Below are 22,813 nucleotides of genomic sequence, written 5' to 3'. Positions count from 1 at the left end.
CTTCAAGGGGCTGTTTGAGGGTTAAAACTTAGTTTTAGGGTTAGGGTTAGAATTGGGTTTAGGTTAGGGTTAGGCATTTAGTTGTGATGGTTAAGGTTAGGGTAAGGGGCTAGGGAATGCATTATGTCAATAATGCGTTTGTCTCTCTATAGAGAGACAAACGTGTGTGTGTGTGTGTGTGTGTATGTGTGTGTGTGCCCATTAATCGATTATCCAGGCTGACACTGCAGTGGGCACATTCAGAATGTTTTTGCACATTTGTGCATAGCTTTTCTTGATGTGAGTTACATGTGAAAACCTTGCACTTTGTTTGTGATTCATGACCCATACATTTACATCAGTGGGAAAAAAAGTGATAAATGTATGTTTCAACAAATACACTCCAATCTCACTAGCCTGCTGTGTCAACGTGAATCACGGGTACTCTGGCATTTGAACTGGTGTAAACACAGCATGTCCAAAGACTCTGACGCTGACTGACTCTGTCCATAACCTCCACTCACATACAAACACACTCACACACTGTGATGAAGACCCTTTGTATGGACAGGGTGTCTGATTCTTCCAACTACAACAGGGTTGAGAGGAGAGAGAAGAGACTCTCCAAGAAGCTGACCTTCAATACTGTGTCATGACAGTGTTGAGTGTATTGGACACTGATCAATCTATTCCAATCAACGTTCTTAAAGCTTCTCCAACTTTCTTTTTGTGATACATTTTTGTGTTTTTCTTTGAGAGTTTGCGCTGGGTGGAATCATTTCACTGAGATGTTTTTACGTGATATGATTTTGTACAAATAAAAATGAAACACACTTTTACATTCCCTGAAATGTGGGTGCATGATAAAACGGTCAAGTAACATAATCCGACTGTAGGCAAATGATAAAATACAAAAGTTTTGCATCTTTTTTCAAGTCCAAGCTAATAAATGCAGGGTTAGGTTGACATGTGTAGAAATGCATGAGTCAGACCTAATGTGGGCGTCATTTGGGACAACAAAGGTCTGATAGAGACTTTCTCAGCGAGATAATGAATAATATGATATTTAAAAGCTTCAGTGTCTAAAGTTCATATTTGCAACTGATTTGAACTGATTCCTGTTCAGTTTCTCAAAAGGCTCAACAGTTAAATGTGGGCCGCAGTCTCAGTTAAACGTCTCTTAACTCCAGTTTTAAGAACGCGGTGAGATAGAACAAGAGAATCTAAACTGTAGATGTGTCATGTGTAATGCTGTTACCTATATCATGTTAAACAGTTAAATGTATGTGTACAACCAAACATTGCATCTTTTGTCAGCTTTATGTGACTATTGAAAAAATAATTAACCTCAAGCCGTTTAATATTTATTAAGGCAGGAATACCAATACGCTGAGTGCTTTACAATCTGCACAACCCACTGTAAACATTAAACATTTTAATGGGGGAAAATATAATGACTATTACTGTGAATATGAGACAGCCAGTTCTCCATGAAGGCTTTCGACAAGATGTTAGAGACAGATTTCAAGAATTTGCTCCCATTCAGCATCACTCAACACTAGTAAGGTTCAACATGGGTGCTGGGTTATATGGCCTTATATGTAGTCAGTGTTCTGGGCCATCGCAAAGCTGCAGGATGGGGTTGTAGTCATGGTTCGTCACTGTCCAGTTAACTTCTTCCACAGCAAACTGGGGAAAACCATTTTCTGGGGGACATTGCAATGTGCACGTTGAAGTAGGAAAAGGCCAATTACACGAGCCATGACAGTGAGTGATTATTTGCTGAGCCATGATCCTGAAAAATGTTGGTTGAGAAAACGATCTAAACCACATTGTAAAGATCCTCTAAGAATTAGAAGTCCCACAGAGATTAATTTTAGATAAGTAAAATTAAAAAAAAGAAGAAGTATTAATTCATAAACAGTTGAAAGAATGAAAAAAACCTGAGTGAGTGTTAGGATTAGGTGCATTTCTATGAATTATATTATTGTATTATTATCAGTGATGCTGTCATGTAGCATTTACTGTTGTACTCAGTGGTTCCAATTCAATAGTTCTTGCGGTTTTAATGATAAATGTTTTACGAGATCTCACAATTTGCCTGTAAAACAAAAGTTGTCTGATCACAATTTTAACAATTGTGATCAAAATCTCAAAGAGTTGTACAGCTGTCGAATAAATGTGGTGTAAAAAGTAGAACATTTTTCTGCAGAACGTGAGAAAGTAAAACCATATTAAAGTGCAAATGATCTGTATCAAATCACTACACAACAGGGCTTGAGCAAATGTTCTTCACACTACTGAAACAAACCAACAGCACAGACTTGTGTTAACAAAAATGTCCACATACTTACGTCCACATAATGTGATCTTTGCTTTCCCCCCCCTTATTTAAAAGTACATATAAGAGATAGATTCACGTCACCATTTTATTAGTCTTAAGCAATCTGGCGTGCTTATCTTTGGGTTGCAACCAAAAATCCAGAGCATCAGTATGTGTTGTTGCCTTGTGAGTCATTTTCGTTTCAGCTGCGCTTACCCACGAGGGGACGTGGGGTGGCTGTAGCTGGAGGTAGAGCTTCCCCTAGTTCACATGACTTGCTTCTTGGGCAAGACACTTGCCTCTAGCAGTGTATGAATGTGGCAGTAAATAGCAGCATTGTATGAATGTGTATGAATGGGACTTGTAACGTGTGAAGCGCTTTGATTGTCAACAAGTCAAAAAGACTAGAAAGCACTTCATAAATATAGTACATTTACACAGCAGATGGAAAACAACATATTAAAACACAAAATGTGAGGCCATTACAACTCCTGCTGCTCCAATCAAACAGAGCAGACACAAGTTAGTTGGTGCATTTTGAGTGCGCTTTCCAAATGTGTGTGTCAAGGAAAAAAATCATCAGTCTGCAAGAGATTCAGTTTACGAAAAACACACACACACACACACACACACACACACACACAACACATAACAAATCACCTCATTAACAGACTTATTTTTATCTTCCACTCCTCTTATGAAAGTTTGTATTTATAAATCGCCATAGATACTGGAGTTGTGATCATTGATGACGCAGACGAGAGGAGAAGAACCTGTCACACATGAACATGTTCCCTGGACACACACACACACACACACGCGCGCGCACACAAACACACTTGACATGACAGACGCAGAGCATAATCAAGTTCTTCTGGGCTCACGGTGTCATGACACAGCAGGTGAGAATTCGAGAGAGGCTGTTGAGGAGGAGTGTCCCTGTTATTTCAGGTTTGAACTCTGCCAGAGATTCCCCCCCCCCCCCCCCCAGGCGATTCTGCACTGTGAAACTTCTCAAGCACAATCAGTAACAACATGACAACTCCCACCCAGATTGCCAATATGGTGGTCTGTGCATCACTGGAAAATCTGTCACCCATTTGCCTCTGGGGCTGAAGGTTCTTCGTTCAATAAATCAACAAGGAGTGAGTGCAGGCCAACGTTGAATACAAATTTGGTCAGTTGTGTTCTGTTTGGACTGATGCATTGCTTTTATTCGTGGTGCAGAGCTTCAGTCATCTTCTGTGTTTCTACTGACTGTTGTGCCCTCGCTCCTGAGAGAATGTTCCCTCACAGTTATTTTGTCTTTTTCTCTTTTTTCCCTTTATATCATGCAAGATTGCACCACAGATTTAAAGCTACACAATTGGGGAATTTGTGGTTAAGTTCGCTACAGCAGAACATAATGCCATGCAATTGCATCTTTCAGTAGTTCTGGTATATGTCTTTCCAACTCCACACCTACAGTTGAGATAAAGTTGTAGTTTCCAAGCACAAGCTGAGATCACCCTGATGACAGAAAAAGCTCCTTTCAAAGCCACAGAAGACATGATACAACAGTTTTCAGGTCAAACCCTGAAGACATGTCTCATCTTCAAGTGTACATTTTGTGGCATGTGCCTTTCATTTGTCATTTGACAGTTAAACAAAGCGTGTTTAAATAACTGTTCACCTATTTTTAAGAGTTTAATGCAGCGTTGAATGGAAATAAAATATTTCTAAACAAAAATGTAAAGATTTTTAAGAATTAGAACTTGTGCAGCCAATGTTGTATTAAACACACCAGTCAGTCAAATCAACTGACAAACTAGGACGTCAAAAGTAAATTCGGGGAGAATCAGGATTCGGACTTGATATATCATCTAGTGAAAAACAGAGATTTACAACAGTTGTTTCATGTATATTTTGGTCTGTTTAATAGATTAGTGTTTATACCACCCTGAAGTACATAATTCATCTCACCTCAGTGGAAATCTGAAACATTTATTTAAGTAAAGATAGAAAATATAACAATTTAAGTTGATAGCAGAAGGTACATTTCATTTGGTGGCTGCAAATTGGCAACCACCATTTGGCTCCTTGGAAAATATCCAGACCTAAAACAGGAAGACTATTTATGTGTTGACATGAAAAAGTAAAAGTTGCCTAAGACACCAAACACCTGAGAATTCCCATTTTGGAAACAAAAAAATCTTACTGTTGATTGACTCGAGTGAGGTCTTTATCCAACAGTGTCCAGCAGAGGGCAGTGCTGCGTCGCCTCACAGAGCAAATGATACTGAACTGCACTCATGAATCGAGCCATGGTTGAGGCCCTGTTCTTGGGCCACAACCAGAGTAGTTGGAAGAGAGAGTAGCAACTCCATTCACTCCGCTGGACCATTTTTTTTCCAGCAATGGCGGATCATGGAGCCTCTCAATAATTCCTGGAAGTGAGCAGCAGCGCATTAGAGTAGCAGCAGAATGGATCAATGGACCGTCTGTGTTGCACTTATGAGGGTAAGACTTTTAAATATCAGATTGTTTATTATCAGCACATCTGAATAAAATCAACATGTGCATTGAAGCATTAAATTAGTAATTCAATTTTAATTAAAAAACAATTGTATTGACTAATGTTGTATACTAAGTAGCGATGATGTGAAGATGTATTGAAGAGAAGTCCGCCGAGACCGCCTTGGATTGTATATAAAGGTTTATTACAAAAAGACCAGCATCGATTCAAGCACTGCAGAACCTGGAGAGTGTCCGGCCAAAAGGACAACCCTCCCGACTCTTCCCGGGGGTTACATTTATAGGCCCATCGTTGGCTTGATAAGGAACACCTGGTTCAAATCAAGTTATGCTATGTGAGACGTGTAACTTTCAAGGCCAAGTAAAGGAGTGGTAAGGGTCCTTGAAAGACCCCTTGCATAACATTCCAAAGGAAGAGAAGTAAGCCCATATTCCCCTCTGATTCCATATATGGACAAAAAGACACTACACTAACTAGAGTAACTACATAGGCATGTCGGTCTCCTATATTGTAAATCGATACATTTATAGAAAACTAATTACCCCAAATCACAGTTCTGTCACTCTGAATAATGGATTCTAATTGCGCGCCAAGAACTTCCGGGAACTATCTAAAGTTTACACGAGTCATGTGACGTGCAAGCATTTTGGACTTCCGTTGTCGCTAGTCTGTCTAACAACGGCTCTGGTCACAACCAGATAAGACATCGCAACGTGTTTGCTTGTCCACTGCTCTTCATCGTTTTGCATGGCGTTTAGCAACCAGCGTAATAGGTGCATTATAGGCCCCTTCTGTTCTGGAGTTTTCCCTTTGCTCTGACGTAGGCAGAAATTAAAATGTGACGGACTTTACTCACACTTTACTCATTTGTAGTAGGTAAGTGTGGTTAAAAGTTCTTGATGTTATGTTCTAAACAGGCTGCATGTAGCACAAAACTTTAAACACACAAACTGAAGATGTGACAGAGTCAGTGGTAATAGAAAGTGTGAGTCAGCGATCACATTTTACAGACTTTAGGAAGCAGCGCCGGCTCCGGTCTTGACTCGCTGGGATGCAAGTCTTCGACAGTGCAGGTAGACAGAGAGCGGATGGATGAAGGGGAGCAGGCTGAGCATCGTCAGGGCGATGTTCACCTGCAGACATGTGAGGAGGAGAGGCACACATTGGAGTGGACGTCTCAGAGATGTGGAAGCTGAGGGACTTACAGTGTTCATCAACTCTTTGTGATGTACTCACATATAAAGGGTCTCCACCCAGAGGTCCTTTCACCAGAGCAAAGCAGGGATATTGTAGCAGGGAAAACACTGCCGACAGAGCCATGACCAGACCAAACAGCTTCCCAAAGTGACACCCTGGGAAACTGCACAAACGGAGACGACGAGGCAAAGACAGGGATGAATGACCAAGAGCATGAGCACAGAAATTGAGAAATCACTGAATTTTTAAGGATTAAAACATTAATATATAATGTAATTTAACACTTTTATAACTGATTACAACTGTATTTTAGTGTTATAAACCATGTCTGTCAACATGTATATGCTATTTAAAAATTTCATATGGATAATTTTGATTGTCTTTTGTCTCAAATTAATTTTATGTTATGCTGATAGGGTTTTAATATTCCTGTATTTTAAAACTAAGTGTGTAATTGTAGCCTGTGAAGATCTTGCCTGTTGTAAGGGGGATGGTTCATAGTAACAGCTAGCAAAGAAAATGAATAGACTCAACTAGAAAGCAAGTAACATTAACAAATTACCGAAGTCGTGGTACTGTAGCACCTGTGTCGAGAGTATTGTATGGTTGCGTGATCATTTGTGCAAGTGTATATTCATAACAAAAAAGAACATCTCTACGTTCTTTCAGCCTCTGGAAAACATGATTATTGACGTGATTGTGTGACTGCGTTTATCAATACTCACGCCACGCTGAGGAAGGCTGCGTTGCCACCGTAGAGGAAGGAACGGTTGAGCACCTGCAGGACAAAGGTTAAGTACTGAAGCGGCAGGTACGGGGTCGCGGCACAGACTGAGAACAACACACACTGCAGCGCTGTCAGGGAGAGAGAAAGCACCATGGCCCGCAGGTCTGACTCCTGTTCACTCTCTCCTATAAACACACAACAACACACTAGATTTCAGTAACAGTAAAACGCTTTCTGCAAGAGAATAATAATAACATTGTTTTATAATAGTGTTGTTCAGAGAGAAAGTCCTGTGCACACGCACATACAGTATACGAGACTCTGCTATGGTCATGGCTTTATTTGTCATTACTACCTGCAGCACGAGTTTTGCCCTTGTGTCTGTCAATGATGAGGCCGTTCCAGGGGGCACAAAGCACCCCACACATCTGGGTGATAGCAAAGGCATTGATGTACTGGCCCACTGCAGGAAAACACAAGAAAAGGTGAGAAAAGGTAGATGAAAAGGACATAAACATAGCCAAAAGTCCATGACATATGGCAATAATTCATATTGTTAGGCTCAACAGTATTTAATTGTAGAGAGGCAAATAAACGGACATTTACTAATACAGCCCAATTCACAGACCAGACTCAAAGTCTTGAGTAAATACTGTATATTAGAAAATTACCAACAAGAATGGTTATGAAGAAATTTTTCTTGATAAGGAAGGTTTTTCCTTTTTTTTTGGACTTCCATGGGAGGTGATGTTGTGCAGTGTGTGTTTTTACCCAGCGAGGGATCTCCTGCCGACAGCCCTTGCAGCATGGGGTTGAGGGTGCCGATAAACAGGTAATGTCTGAGCTGCATCACTGACAACCAGAGCAGGTGAAACAGAAAGAACCTGGACAGCACGCACTCACGTAAAGTCTTCTCTGCAAGAGAAGAGGGGATGTCACAGAGTTGCAAAGGGAAAAACACGGTGAAGAAATATGTGATCTGGAATATGAGGCCATTCTTTCCTATCTTGTACTTTTGATCAATGACGTAGTAAACGGCACAAACCCTCTGGATGCGCACACAGACCTTGTTTCACCGGGGCGTCCTTGTCATGCATTGTAGTTGTTTCCTCTGTCATCGGCGTGTTACTATTTGCTGTCACCTTGGAGCTCTTTGATTTACCACAGCTTATCCTGACAGAGGTCAGAGGTCACAGTGGATTCAGCCACAGACTGAGGGAACTGCAGGAGATCTTAGCCTCTTTGTTTCACTGAATGTGTAAGGCTGTAAGTCCTCAATCACATTATGCCCACAAATTTACAGTAAACATTGTTTACATGTTTCATATTTAGCAAAGTACACAGTTGATGAAAATGCTTATTTTTTTAATCAAAAACTGACATTCTTAAAAAAGCCATTTTCACTAAGCTTTTAAATACATAAAAGATATATTCAATTTTTTTTTCAAATTTCTTCTGTTGTACACACAATAATGAGCCCTTTTTGCACATGACACATGAGCACATGACGCACATATGTGAGGGGGTGATGTCTGTGGTGTGTTGGAGATTCATACCCGTAGGTGTAATGCTCAGGCAGCGGGTATGGAATGAAGCGTTTGGGCATCAAGAAGAAAGTCCTGATCACATGAAAGACGCTGCAGGCAGAAATAAAGAGGAAGGCGGCCCGCAGAGAGACACCACACTCATATGACAGCTGCAGGAGAAACAAGACAGGGTGGAGATCATCAATAGTACTTGGAATGAGTGTTTCCCCTATAGATGGTTATCAATGAGAGAGATGTGTGAATTCTTCTCACCTTGATGACAAAAAAGAGCCCTGAGGAAGAGTCGAAAGCCCCGTTATACAAAGTGATGACGGTGGAGCGATGAACGCCGAACAAGTTTCCTACCTTTAGGAGAGAAATTGAAATTCATCAAAAAACATTTAGGTCTCTCTGTGTGTGCAACCTTCTCAGAAATTATGTTTTCTTTTCTTTCTTTTTTTTTTTTTTTACAGCCGATTGCCTGATTGTCCCGGCAACACACCATTCAAACTCACAACCCCAGAGATCTGAGACTCTCTTGTCTTTTGTCTTCGTTCCTAGTAATGGCCTGAGGACAGACCTGAACATTTATATCCGGAGAACACAAAAATCTCTAATATCATGAAAAAAAAAAAAAATCCTGCATACAACTGTCAATTCTCTGTCAGTGTTTTTTTTCAATGGGTCATAGGATGAGATGGGGTTAGTAGTTCTTGATCATGTGTCTTACTCCTTTATGTGATACCAACAGAGCACAACAAATATATTACACACGTATGTGACAGAAGCCTACATGTTTTATTCTGTTACAGAGAGAAAATACTTAATATTCAACCATTTTCCATACAAAAACAGAATAATGTGTGACTGTGTTTTTAATACCTGAATGTTGGTAATCAGAAACAAGATGCCACCACCTGCCACAAGTGTGAGAGCTGGGAAGACCAGGATGGACAGAGCTGATGGAAAAGGACAAATTGGGACAAATAAATATTCCCATCTGCTTGCTGTAAAACCTCTATAGTCTAACATTTCTTTAGACAACAAGGGCCTGAAAGAGCAGGAAGTGAACAGACAAAGAATTATTTTTCACCTGAAGTCGAGAAGGCAAACATCAAGGTGCCCATGGTGTAAAGACATCTGGTGGGGGGGAAAGACAATTTCTGTGTTATCATGTTGTTTGGCATATTGGGATCTTCAACCATTAAACATACAATGGTGGTGTCGGAGCATTTGAGATGCAAAATTTGATCTTACAAAGAAATAGAATTCTACATACTGTCATCAATAAAACAAAAAAATGTGATACTCTAGTACATGGTGTCTGACATGAAAAACATCATATTGAACATAGGGTCAAATGATATTGTGAAACAGCAGTCTGAAGTACTGAAGCAAGACTTTTCTGATCTGTTGATCACAGTCAGCTGTCTGGATACAGAAGTGTTCATCAGTGGGCCCTTGCCACCTTTTAGAAAAGGAGTCGAGAAATTCTCAAGACTACTGAGCTGAACTCTTGGCTCTCAACTGCATACAATGTCCATTCATTTCTTTTTCTAGGCAACTTCAACTTTTTCTGGGAGTGCAGACATATTTTTTAAGCAGATGGACTATGCCTAAACAGGTTGGGAGGAAAACTATTCCTCTCTATCTCCTGCGTCCAATCTGTTCCCTCTGCCAAGGACATGTTGTTGAAATGTGGTATACAAATAAACTTGCCTTGCCTTGCCTTACAATAACATCACACTAAAAACAAGTTCATACCAAGGTTTTATGTACTTTTGGTCGACTTTAATTTCCTTCTCATAGCCTGTCCTAAGCTGATCTCCCTCCTCATCTCTTCCTGCCTCTCCAACTATTTGCATTCCTTAGCTTTTTATTTTCCCTCCACCCTCTTTTAGTGGAAACATATGGATGTCCTTAGTTGCAGTTTGTTATTGCAGTTTCAGATAAATCTGGAACAATAAGCTGGGCAGTGTTCGTGTCTGTGTGTGTGAGGCTATGTGAGGACTTTTTAATCACAATTAATGAACATCTGACCAAAAAGACCCTCACCTCCATCTTTACGTAATCAATGGTTTTTTGTTTTGCTTTGCAATTTCTCAACAGGTTGGCATCTCATTGCCCTTTACTGATTTTTGTTCATTTACATTTGTCATGGAACATTTGTCTGCATGCTGCATTGCCGAGTATTAGGCTGTGGTATGTATGATGCAAAACTATTTGTGTGTCTGCTGCCGTCACTTTTTACCTCACACACACAAATCAATTAGTCAATGAATTCGCCAACCAAATTGTTCTTTTCATTCAAAGACTTGATTCAGACAATACGATGTGCACATCTGAGTGCAGTAAAACACGGTATAGTAAAATCCTTGACCCTGACTAAAAACATTTCACGGCAGAATATCTTGGAATAATTGTTATTGCAAAATTCACTGTGCTCCCGCTGTTAGAAAGTGAAGGTTTGATCGACAAAATAAAAAGGAGTCTTTCATCTCATATTGAATATTGTGCTATGATTAACTGTGCTGATTTAGAAAGTTTAATCATGGGCAGTATGTGATATTTTTCTGATGGAGAATCAAATGAAAAACTTTCCTAACTAGGAAATGTTTCTTTCTGCACCTTTTTTACTCACTACTCAATAATCACATGAACAAAGGCGTTGGACTCACATTCCTAAGAGCCGAGCCACCGTCGTGCCAAAATGGTCAAAGATGAAACCATTGGGCAACGACAGGAAATTGTTAACAAATGAAGCAATGGTGAAGACAAGTGAGAACTGTTCATCCTGTCCACTGCAGTCTGCAGACACACAAACACACAGAGGTCAGAGAGGTCAGCGTAAAAATATCTCCAAATATCATCGGGAGTTGGAATTTATTTTAGACTTAAAGTATTGAATAAAGACATTCAGAATGCAGAGCTGTGGAGGCGACGACATCAAACTAACCTAAGACCTCTGTTGCATTGGCCGTGGTGTTGACGCACAGAGAGCCGAAGTAGCCCTCTCTCTGGAGGACAAAAACAAGCGAAGCCCATCCGAACACAGCTCCAGCGAAACACAAACACTCCACCAGACCCGTGGCAAAGGTGAGCCAGTGTCGCACTGCCAAGCTGTTCTGAAAACCTGCCATGATTCACAGCACTCACAGACACAAATGCTCGAAATCTATATCTTCACCTGCATGGACATTCTGTAACGGCTCCTGCCAAAAAATAAATGGGTAGAATTGGTTATCAAATCCTTTAGAAAGGACTAAGAGTTGAAATGAGTCCATTCTGCACCTTTAAAACACTGTACTGGAAAGTAACAAACTCATTTTCATGTAAACAAACAGGGTCCTGCATGACATGTCAAAAACAATGAAAATAGTAACGTTTTAAGCCTTATTAGGCAAATATGAGAAACATCTGGGCACAAAATGTCCCTGAGTCCAGGCAACTCCGCCAGTTCTCTTCCAAAAAGAAATGAGATGCAGAAGTTCAGAAACACAGTAATCATAAAAGTTATATTTACTGACACACTGGTTGTTCATAAAACATGCATCTTAAAAACAGGAGGAAAATATTAATCTTTAACTAAATTACCTTGTTGTGAAGCCACAAAAAGGAAATATCATGCAAAAAAAAATTCCACTTGTCAATACTGTCTTGTTTACAATACAGTTAATGAAGACCTTTTAAAACAGGAGTAACAAGAATTTAAAATGTGCTCTCACAAACCACACCTCTTTGCTCTTGTCCCCTTTCCTTCTTTATATAATCCTTTTCCCGCCTCTTCTTCAGCAGTTCCCTCCCTCCCTTCTCTCTTTCACAATCATGTTCTCTCTCTGCTGCTCAACAAAGAAAATGTATCTTCTCTCGGGGCTGCAGAAAATAAACTCCCATGTGTTACCAGAAATCCAGTCATCAGCTATGCTTTGAACTGTATTCCAGATGTGGATGCTGGTGAGTGTTTCTACCGAAAAGCTCATGTGAGTCAAACAAAGCATCCTTGATAGACTTTATACTTCCCAGCAGGCTCCAAGAAAGGATGCTGCAGTAACACATGACTTCGCATGATGCTACAGGCCTCCCCGGAAGAAAAACTGGCTGGCCACTAAAATGTATTTATTGTCTGATCATATTTTCAAAAAAATGTAATACAAAGAAAGTGAGAAGAAAGAAAGAAAGATTGAACGTCTCGGAGCATGTGTATGTGCCAGGGGCGGTTGTTCCAGGTGGGGGGTCTTCCTGCCCGGCTACTGCTCATCTCAGTCAGCAGCTGGCTGAATTTCTCCTCCCGATCTGATTTCATTTTTTTAATATATATATATATATATATTTTTTTTTAATGCATGATACAACAAGTGAGACAAGACACGTTTACAGGTTTGGTGAGAAACATATAGGGTGGGCTACAACAATGACAGTAAGACATAAGATGCACAAAAAAATAACGAGCTGACAGACAAAGGTAGTGTGTGTGAGTGTGTGTGTGTGTGTGTGTGTGTGTGTGTGTGTGTGTGTGTGTGTGTGTGTGAAAGTAGGCGAGGTAGTATGTGTGTGTGTGTGTGTGTGTGTGTGTGGTTGGGGGGGTTGTGAAAGTAGGAAGTTCGGCGGACGGTTTGGATTTGTATTTTTCCTTTTTAATCAGTGAGGAAAAGGATAAAGTAACAAAGAGGGAGTGAAGTCAGAGGGGAAAATACATAACTTGGTTTGTAAAGTGGTGACTATGAATATAAAGAGAGAGATAATTAAATACAATAATAATAAATATAAATATATATATATGTGTGTGTGTTTGTGTGTGTGTGTGTGTGTGTGTGTGTGTGTGTGTGTGTGGTTGGGGGGGTTGTGAAAGTAGGAAGTTCGGCGGACGGTTTGCATTTGTATTTTTCCTTTTTAATCAGTGAGGAAAAGGATAAAGTAACAAAGAGGGAGTTCGGCGGTGTATATATATGTATTTTTTTTTTTAAAGAAGAGAGGGAAAAATAAGTTTTTGTTTCTGTGTGAGGTTTTGTCTTTTCCAATTTTATGTCAAATTATTGAAACACTGGTCCCATTTCCTCAGTCGCTCTCAGACCCTGGGGAGGGAACTGGCTGTCGAGGGATGTGCTCGTTTACCTTCTTCTTCCTATTCAGAACAACCCCAGACCCAAAGGGAGAGAGTCTGTTGACGAGGGATAAGATTTGGTTTTGACAGTTGATTTAATTCTGTCTGTTTGTTTATTGTTTGTTTATTTTAGCTTTTAATTTTTTTTAAATTTCTTTATTTTTTCCTCTTTTCTTTCCTCTAGGCCAGGGAGAGGAGAAAAAATTATAATAAAATAAAGAAATAATAATCATAATAATAATAGTAAGGGGGGAAGGATATAAAGGGAAAGCATGGAAATGAGAGCAAGGTAGAGAGAATGGTGAGAGAGAGATGGTGTGATTGTTGCTGATATGCTGTATATTAACTCTGATATATTATAGTGATATAAATGTTGTTTGAAGATGGATGAAGATAATCGATTCCAATTTAAAAAAAACAAATGAAACAAACACAAGAAATAAAAGATAGAAAATTAGTAAACAAATGAACATAAATTGGGGGAGAAAGGACACAATACAATGATTGATATGCATGAGAGTGTTTGAGATATTCTCAACAGACCCCATTTGTAGAAGTCAGATCAGTGCAGATCAAGGGCAAAGGATGGAAATCAAATCATAGCGGCGTCAGAAACACAAGACAATACCAACTCATCTATTCAAAACAACACGAGGCTTCATCAGCCACCACACAGGACGTGGGAAGGATGTTGTCAGGTGCAGCTGATTCCTCCTCCACAGGACCAAACTGTCTGGACAGAGCATCCGGTTTGATGTTCTTGCTGCCCGGACGATAGGCGAGGGAGAAATTGAACCGGCCGAAGAACAAGGCCCACCGGGCCTGACGAGAGTTGAAACGTTTGGCCGTCTGGGTGTATGCCAGGTTCTTGTGGTCGGTGCAGACCACAAACGGTGTCTCTGCTCCTTCCAGCCAGTGTCCATTCCTCCAATGCCAGTTTCACCGCGAGTAGTTCCCGGTTGCCCACATCATAGTTCTGCTCAGCAGGTGAGAGTTTTCTAGAGAAAAAAGCACAGGGATGTAACCTCTTATCACCTGCCGAGCGTTGTGAGAGCACCGCTCCCACTCCACTGTCCGAAGCGTCCACCTCGACGATAAACTGGCTGGAGGGATCCAGTTGGACGAGCACAGGTGCTGATGAGAAGCGTCCCTTTAGGTCCACGAAAGCCTTCTCAGCAGCTGGGGACCAAACAAACGGTACAGAGGGAGAGGTTAGTCTGGTCATGGGTGCCACTACCTGGCTGTAGTTGCGGATAAACCGGCGTTTTCCCGTTTTCCACAATGTAGCCCAGAAAAGTGACTTTTCTGGGCTGGACAGAATGAGACATAAGAGGAGACAGTGTCCACTTGCTCATCGAGGTTGTCGGAGGGGGTTAAAAGGTTACTCCAGTCTGTGGATTCCAAACATCCTTGGAGAGCTAGAATGCTGCCATTAGTCCACTGCTTGATGTTCTTAGTGACCTTCTTAACTCTCCTCATAATAGGAATGTATGCCGGGATGAGCTGAACAGTATTGTGGTCAGCAGAGCCCAGAGGGGGGAGTACAACAGACCTGTATGCATCTGTATGACATGTATGTCTAACCACGACCACAAGACACAGCTCTCTTCGTACGCCCACACCTTGTGACTCATTAATAATATTTCCTTAAACCCATGACCGGACATTATGATTAATGGTAGTTAATCCCTTTGACTGATTCGTGATCGAGCCTTTGATTTGGGTTGCAGTGGTTCCAGGTATAGGTTAGCCACGAAGATGTAATATTTAGGTGCAAGGGAATTATTACAAGTCAAGTGTGATTCTGTGTTTGCGTAACAAGCAAAGCTGTCGTGCCAAAAGGGAAAGTGTTGACACCAGCAAAATCTAATGATGTCTAAGGATGTCCTCATATTTGTAACACAGATGGACCTTCGGACTCTTCTTTCTACTTCTTCTTTCTTAAAATGTTGAAGTTGACAAAATCCCCAAAATACTACATTTTTGCTGATGACAACGTTTTGGGAGAATTGATAAATGAAAAACAGAGACAAAAATGTATATATGATATAATGAGCCTTAATTCTTTCTTTCTGTCTTTGTGAATGCCGATGGACTTCCTAGTTTCTGCTTAACAGGAAGCCCTGTGCTGATACTCACGTTGATTATCAGATACCTGTTCTATTCTTGATCTATTCATTCAGGAACAGGACAGACAGAGAATTCAGGCGTTTGGGCCAAATGGCTACCTCCCGAGTGAAACACATGTGTTGTAAATTGACATGTCCAATGACCATTGCTTTAGTCTTGCCTTGATGTGAACTGTATTGCCTTGCTGTGATTTTCTGTCTCCACTGGGCAGTGAATAAAACTCATCTGAACCAGCCACAGAATTGGACCTGAAGAAGTTTTTATTCTCAACAGACCCCATTTGTAGAAGTCTAAAACAAAAAGGTTTTTCACCTGCAGATCAAGGGCAAAGGATGGAAATCAAATCATAGCGGCATCAGAAACACAAGACAATACCAATTCATATATTCAAAACAACACAAGGCTTCATGAGTTTTGAATTCAATTTCAATTGTGATTTCAAACTGTGGTATCCTCCCCACAGACACATTTCTCACCCCTCCCCTCTCTCCCTCAGTCTCTGGGCTGCATGTTTTCCCCCCTCAGACCTGTGTTAAAGTTGTGTCCAAAACTCTTTCTTTGGAAATTCCAAATGAACGCTCACTCCACAATACAATTTGTCTTAATTCCTTATGCCTTTAAACCAAAAGTTTTAAATACAATTCTATTTGTATAATAAGACAGTTTTAAACAGTTTGTGATGCCAGTGTATTGATTTAAAAAAAACAATTGTATTTAGATTTTGAATGAAAAATGACTTAAGAATTCCATTGCCTTTGATTAAATACATGAGTTCATTAAGGCACAGATCTGCTGACAGGGAAGATTGTTGGTACAGATCACATGCAGGCATCAGAACCAAAAAGCTTGAAGTAAGAGGACGCTGTCACGAATGATACACGGGGAACTGGACCCAAATGCAAGACACAACACGGGATCAAATATAACGTGATTTAATGTGTAAGATAATATACAGTGCAAGGCGCGCTTTGGGTGGCGTGTCCGGGGTCTCAGTGGTGAGAGGTGGGTGGTGGTGAGCTCTCCAGAGTGTGCAGAGTGAATCCCACAGTCCCAGTACGATACGTGACGTTCCTCCACCTGGCGATGGCGTCCTCCGAGGGAACAAACAAATCCAACACAGTGCAGGCAGGCAGGCAGGCAGGCAGGCAGGCAGGCAGGCGGCAGAATGGTTGAGGCAAGCAACGAGGGAAAACTATAATAAACGAACACAAGGAAGGGTTAGCTACACAAGCTAAGGACACAGGGAAAATGACCGAGGTAACTGGAGCCAGGATCACAACAACGATGCCGCTCTTGCTGACCGATCGATCTGGCGCCGAGTGGATCTCAGACCGGTCTTCTTATACTGAGGGAATGATTGGTGATGATCTCCACATGTCGCCACCTGCAGGGACAAGCCACGCCCACCAACACACAGACAGACACAGAGCAGGGGAGAAACATGCAGGAAAACACACGGGGGAAAACAAACAATGAAACGAAAAGGGGTAGAGGAGGGCTGCCATGATACCATCATGACAGATGCATTTTAGTCCTGTATCGTATGGGAGGGAGTCTGGGTCACTATAGGTCATGTCAAGCTGTCCCATCGCTGCCTCTCTCTCTCAAGGACCATCTTATGAGTACCAGGACGGGGTGACACTCAAGACAGCAACACATATTTTCATAGGCAGCATTGGCAGGTGGTGGTGATGTTCAAAGCAGCCATGTTTTTTAGGCCCTGCCAAGCTGAGCGGAGGTTCCCCTCTGTGAATTTTTCCTCCATTTTATTTTTGTATTTCAGCTTGGCTGCTTCAATGGCCCGCTTAACTTCCTCGTTGACCTCTTTCTTCTCAGATTCGGAGCCAGTGAAAAAAGACCCTCTTCTTTTTGTTAAGGATTTCTTTGAGCCCTTTGGTAACCCATGGTTTATTGTTGGGGAAGATTGTGACAGTTTTGGAGGCAATGATGCTGTCCACACAGAATGAGACATAAGAGGAGACAGTGTCCACTTGCTCATCGAGGTTGTCGGAGGGGGTTAAAAGGTTACTCCAGTCTGTGGATTCCAAACATCCTTGGAGAGCTAGAATGCTGCCATTAGTCCACTGCTTGATGTTTTTAGTGACCTTCTTAACTCTCCTCATAATAGGAATGTATGCCGGGATGAGCTGAACAGTATTGTGGTCAGCAGAGCCCAGAGGGGGGAGTACAACAGACCTGTATGCATCTGTATGACATGTATGTCTAACCACGACCACAAGACACAGCTCTCTTCGTACGCCCACACCTTGTGACTCATTAATAATATTTCCTTAAACCCATGACCGGACATTAGGATTAATGGTAGTTAATCCCTTTGACTGATTCGTGATCGAGCCTTTGATTTGGGTTGCAGTGGTTCCAGGTATAGGTTAGCCACGAAGATGTAATGTTTAGGTGCAAGGGAATTATTACAAGTCAAGTGTGATTCTGTGTTTGCGTAACGAGCAAAGCTGTCGTGCCAAAAGGGAAAGTGTTGACACCAGCAAAATCTAATGATGTCTAAGGATGTCCTCATATTTGTAACACAGATGGAACTTCGAACTCTTCTTTCTACTTCTTCTTTCTTAAAATGTTGAGGTTGACAAAATCCCAAAATACTACATTTTTGCTGATGACAACGTTTTGGGACAATTGATAAATAAAAAAACAGAGACAAAAATGTATATATGATATAATGAGCCTTAATTCTTTCTTTCTGTCTTTGTGAATGCCGATGGACTTCCTAGTTTCTGCTTAACAGGAAGCCCTGTGCTGATACTCACGTTGATTATCAGATACCTGTTCTATTCTTGATCTATTCATTCAGGAACAGGACAGACAGAGAATTCAGGCGTTTGGGCCAAATGGCTACCTCCCGAGTGAAACACATGTGTTGTAAATTGACATGTCCAATGACCATTGCTTTAGTCTTGCCTTGATGTGAACTGTATTGCCTTGCTGTGATTTTCTGTCTCCTCTGGGCAGTGAATAAAACTCATCTGAACCAGCCACAGAATTGGACCTGAAGAAGTTTTTATTCTCAACAGACCCCATTTGTAGAAGTCTAAAACAAAAAGGTTTTTCACCTGCAGACCAAGGGCAAAGGATGGAAATCAAATCATAGCGGCATCAGAAACACAAGACAATACCAATTCATATATTCAAAACAATACAAGGCTTCATGAGTTTTGAATTCAATTTCAATTGTGATTTCAAACTGTGGTATCCTCCCCACAGACACATTTCTCACCCCTCCCCTCTCTCCCTCAGTCTCTGGGCTGCATTTTTCCCCCCTCCGACCTGTGTTAAAGTTGTGTCCAAAACTCTTTCTTTGGAAATTCCAAATGAACGTTCACTCCAAAATACAATTTTAGTCTTAATTCCTTATGCCTTTAAATCAATAGTTTTAAACTGTGGTGACAGCAACACATACATATGACAACGTTTTGCTATGCATGCGATATATTCTAATGTAATGATGCTGAACAGTTTTGGTCTGTATAGTGTGTTGGTGTGAGGTCAGATGTGTTGTCAGTTTTTCCCTCCTGGGAAAAAAAATTTAAATTTAACTTAACCTGGACAATTGTTTATAAAGCTTAAAGCTACAGTGTGTGATGTTTGGCGAAATCTGGTGGTGAAGTTGCAAACCGAAACAATCTAAACACCACAATAGGAGCTAAAATTAACTCATTCAAAGATAAAGAAAAAACATTGTATATTTTTTTCAGGCATTTGTAAATATTACAACACACTGTTATGGAAAGCATATGACATTTCTGTTAATAAGGTCTCCTAAATATTACTAGTGTTTTACCCTGTCAAAAACACACTCCACTCCAGATTAATGTCTAAAAATTCATTAGTTAATTTCAACCCAAGACAAATACTGAACCCTGGTTAAGGAGATTCTGTTCATTGAGCATACACAAGACTGTGTGCAGTGACACATGAAGCAGTGACTGTAAAGTTGTTTCCCAGGGTGTTCACATGAGTTCATACATCGTCTAACACCCGGACACACTAGGGCAGTACAGAATGATAAACAGAATTTAAACATATTTACAAACAGCAACTGTGTAGTTTTTATGGCTGAACATTGGAATAAGCGCTGATCCAGTTTCTCACCTGACTTAGGTCCAACTGAGCCCCCGACTGAAGAGAGGAAGCCCCTGACACAAGCAGGAAGTGAGGATGACGGCTGTCCAGGCCTGGGAGAGCATCAATGTGGAAGTAATGATTCTTAAGAAGTCACAAACCAAAAAAGAAAAATCTTTAAAAAACCCTAAAAAAAACTCAAGAAATCACCCTGCTGCAACAGACTACAAACATAACACACACACACACACACACACACACACACACACACACACACAGAACAGTTCCCCAAATAAACAATTGTGTGATAATCTGACAAAAGAGCTTCTTATCTATTTTCATTCAGTGGCTTTTTGTGGGAGGATGTATAACCTACTGTGGTCCTATTGTCCACACCATCCACATGTTGTTCTTCCCATAAGATGCAAGCACTCGGGCGACCCACATGCTGCGGCCGCTGCATGCTGACAGGGTGGGCAGGGCACAGCAGCTTCTGTTTTGCCATCAGATAAAAACACTTATGTCTGCCTCTATATCGCTGCATCTCTGCTCTCTCACCCTGCCTCCTCCAGGTCCAAATGCACTTTATTCCCTTTTGTTGTTGTTGTTGTTGTTGTTGTTGTTGTTGCCAAATTCTCTTTTAGCAATTGCTCATGGAGAAACTGTAGAGAAGCTACGCCTGTGAGCCTTTGCACTTAAAATGCATTTAATTAAGTCTCATTCAGAATACAGTATACAGAAAAGAGGAAGAGAAACATTAATATTTCTCATACAAAGTATTGACCTAGGCCAGTATGTCTCACTCTTTATCATAACAATAGATGGATAGATCTTACCAGTAACACAGAGGAAGTTAAAATGGAAAGATTGTTTTTCGATGGGTTGATACATCAAAAGGACAATTCAGCAACACTTGCTGTCCATACTTAAATCTTTGCCCATACAATTGAGTTTGAAAAACAAAGAATTGATTGAAGTGTTTGAGTAGAAGACTTTTTGTATGCTTTAGCATGATGGCGCCATCGTGTGACCATTTAATAATATAGCATTAATGTGTGATGGTGAAGTTGTGAAATAATATTTATAATAATATATATAATAATAAAAATAATACACAAATTAACAAACAATAAAAGTCACATTGTTCAGAACATCTAGTAAAAGTCAAAAAATTTAATTTTGGGGGGAACCAAAGGGATTAATAGCTTAATAAAATTGCATTTCATTTCTACAAAGTGACAAAACTCTGACTGAATAACAAGAAGAACAATCAGACATGAATCAAACATTTATTTTTGCATTCAGCAGCAGCACAATAATGAAGGGACACCACTAACGTTTAGCACCTGATCCTGATTTAGACTATCTGCTGAGGTTTGACCCGCCTTCATTGAGTCCTTCACCAGCAGCTGTCCATTGGTCCCTTGTTCAGCTCTGATTGATCCAGCCTGGCAGCCTTTATAAACCTGTGTGTTCCACTGTTTCTTTAGTGTTGGCCTTCAATATGACGACTGCACAGTTCTTCTTAGGGTAAGTTGCGCTTCTTTTATGTGGCCTTTTGTTTGCTTGTTGGGAAATAAGTGTTCTTACTTTTTTTTTAATTTCAGGGCTTCCCTCTTTGTTTTGCTGATTTTGGACATATGCTGCTTCCCTGCTCAGAAAGGTAATATCACAGTGAGGTAAAACATTTACATGGCTCAGTTTAATTTACTTCTAACGACCTTCTTATTTCCAGCTTCTAATCCCAGTGCGTCCTATGGCAGCAGTTACACAAATGTTGCTCCTGGTTTTGGCTCTAACCAGGGTGCACCTTCCAGCCAGAACTCACCTGGAGTAATGGCTAACGTTGCTTCCTCTGCAGTCTACACACCATTTTATCTCCCTGTGCCACAACCAGAGTCCAGTGCCTCTCAGCCTGCTGTTCAGAGAGGGCCAGAAGCATCAGGTAGCTCCAGTGCTTCTAGACCAGTTCAGTCAGGATACAGGAGCAGAGCAGCAACAGGAAATCCTGTCGGCTCAACACAGCTAGGAGCTGCTTTTCAACCTGGCCCACCGCAAGGTAGCAAATCATGCTTAATAGTATTACTTCTATGTTCACAATGTGTCTATACATTCATTAGACTTTATCACAGGGTGATCTTGAACTGAAACGTGTAGCTTCAGGCCCTGCTACCCACACAGGTGAGTAATAGTCTGATCAGGATGGGAGGCATGCAAAGCTATGCTGGATTTTTGATGTCACAGTCTGAGTTTATCTTGTGGCACAAAGCTCTTTGTGACTTAAGCTCTTAAATTTCACCATAGAGTAAGTGTTTTTTTGATGGGGGGTACATTGGTAATAAAATTTAGGATTGTGTATGCAGGACTTAATCTAAAGTAGTTTATTACTTTCTATACTTACTGACTGTGTGGTTTTACAGTCAGTAAGTGAAATATCTGACAAGCTCATCCTGAGCATATCTTGTGGTCTCTGTTTGTTTCCTCAGATATGAACTGGGTTGTTGCCTCTCCAATTTTCTCTGGAGCTGAGGAAATGCCAGCTGTTGGGTCCAGTGGCATTGGGTTTGTGAGTCCACCTCTTCAACCAGACTACCAGGCAGGAGAGTTGTCCCATTATGAAAACAGCCGTGAAAATGGTGACTACCAGATGGAGACAGAGGAACAAGGCTACCTGCCACCACCTCCTCTGCTCATGTCTGCTGGACCAAGCTTCACCAGTCCACCTTGGCCACAGCCTGACTTTCGCAGAAGCTGGACCATTTATCCTTACTACGACTACATGTTCCTGACTGGCCAATATCCACCAGGCACATTCAGTCACTCCAGCAGCAGCTTCGAGCAGGGAACAGACCACTGGCAAGATGCTCACTATGTGAGAGAATATCCTCCCTACAACACTGGTCCTTCAGAGCAGGTTTCCCCTGAAGTCCCTCAGCCCTCTGACGATAAACGACCCCCTGTGAGTGGATATGGACATGGTGGTGCAGCAGCAGTTAACCAACCTTCTTCCCATGGAACTGCCATGCAACCAACTCTCAGCCAAGCAGGTGGTTATAGAGGTTATAACTCAGCCAAGGTAGGTTGATATAAATTTGCAGACATTCTGGAGCTTACTGTGACTTGTGCTAATGTTAACCTATTGTCTTTAAGGTTGGCCAATAAGTGGGGGATCCCTCCAGCGTGACAGCATCTCTGAACTCAATAAAGACCTTGACAAATA

The 22,813-nt window shown here is 41.1% G+C and overlaps 3 protein-coding genes across 9 annotated transcripts; 1 reads left to right on the top strand and 2 right to left on the bottom strand.

Annotated features, from left to right (window-relative positions):
* Nucleotides 1-5,259: 5,259 nt before the first annotated feature.
* On the bottom strand, nt 5,260-12,020 carry slc43a3b (solute carrier family 43 member 3b). 2 transcript variants are annotated; one of them, XM_035650130.2, is made up of 13 exons: nt 11,862-12,020; nt 11,224-11,479; nt 10,946-11,075; nt 9,361-9,407; nt 9,150-9,226; nt 8,541-8,633; nt 8,298-8,437; nt 7,808-7,914; nt 7,513-7,656; nt 7,097-7,204; nt 6,740-6,926; nt 6,054-6,177; nt 5,260-5,950 (listed from the first exon to the last, which is right to left on the bottom strand). In XM_035650130.2, the coding sequence occupies exons 2-13, from the start codon at nt 11,405-11,407 to the stop codon at nt 5,831-5,833; spliced, it is 1,461 nt and encodes a 486-aa protein (XP_035506023.1). In that variant the 5' UTR covers nt 11,408-11,479; nt 11,862-12,020; the 3' UTR covers nt 5,260-5,830. The 2 variants fall into 2 exon arrangements, with proteins under 2 accessions (XP_035506023.1, XP_035506025.1); XM_035650132.2 differs by lacking the exons at nt 10,946-11,075; nt 11,224-11,479 and having other exon boundaries at nt 11,862-12,003.
* A 1,500-nt stretch (nt 12,021-13,520) lies between these two features.
* Nucleotides 13,521-20,275, bottom strand: LOC118319617. 5 transcript variants are annotated; one of them, XM_035650135.2, is made up of 4 exons: nt 19,970-20,172; nt 19,624-19,737; nt 16,800-16,882; nt 14,646-16,690 (listed from the first exon to the last, which is right to left on the bottom strand). In XM_035650135.2, exons 1-4 carry the CDS (start codon nt 20,135-20,137, stop codon nt 16,330-16,332), a joined length of 726 nt encoding a protein of 241 aa, XP_035506028.2. In that variant the 5' UTR covers nt 20,138-20,172; the 3' UTR covers nt 14,646-16,329. The 5 variants fall into 5 exon arrangements, 4 of the variants coding, with proteins under 4 accessions (XP_047190425.1, XP_035506028.2, XP_035506029.2 ...); XM_047334469.1 differs by lacking the exons at nt 14,646-16,690; nt 16,800-16,882 and adding an exon at nt 13,521-14,547 and having other exon boundaries at nt 19,624-19,706; nt 19,970-20,275; XR_004796059.2 differs by lacking the exon at nt 16,800-16,882 and having other exon boundaries at nt 16,415-16,690; nt 19,970-20,177.
* LOC118319616 lies at nt 20,099-22,813 on the top strand. 2 transcript variants are annotated; one of them, XM_035650134.1, is made up of 6 exons: nt 20,099-20,165; nt 21,084-21,123; nt 21,201-21,256; nt 21,491-21,652; nt 22,080-22,669; nt 22,744-22,813. In XM_035650134.1, exons 1-6 carry the CDS (start codon nt 20,114-20,116, stop codon nt 22,753-22,755), a joined length of 912 nt encoding a protein of 303 aa, XP_035506027.1. In that variant the 5' UTR covers nt 20,099-20,113; the 3' UTR covers nt 22,756-22,813. The 2 variants fall into 2 exon arrangements, with proteins under 2 accessions (XP_035506027.1, XP_035506026.1); XM_035650133.1 differs by having other exon boundaries at nt 21,329-21,652.

The sequence above is a fragment of the Scophthalmus maximus genome, chromosome 9, assembly GCF_022379125.1.
Source record: "Scophthalmus maximus strain ysfricsl-2021 chromosome 9, ASM2237912v1, whole genome shotgun sequence".
In the NCBI taxonomy this organism is placed as follows: Eukaryota; Metazoa; Chordata; class Actinopteri; order Pleuronectiformes; family Scophthalmidae; genus Scophthalmus; species Scophthalmus maximus.
This window is presented reverse-complemented; position numbering and strand designations above follow the sequence as displayed.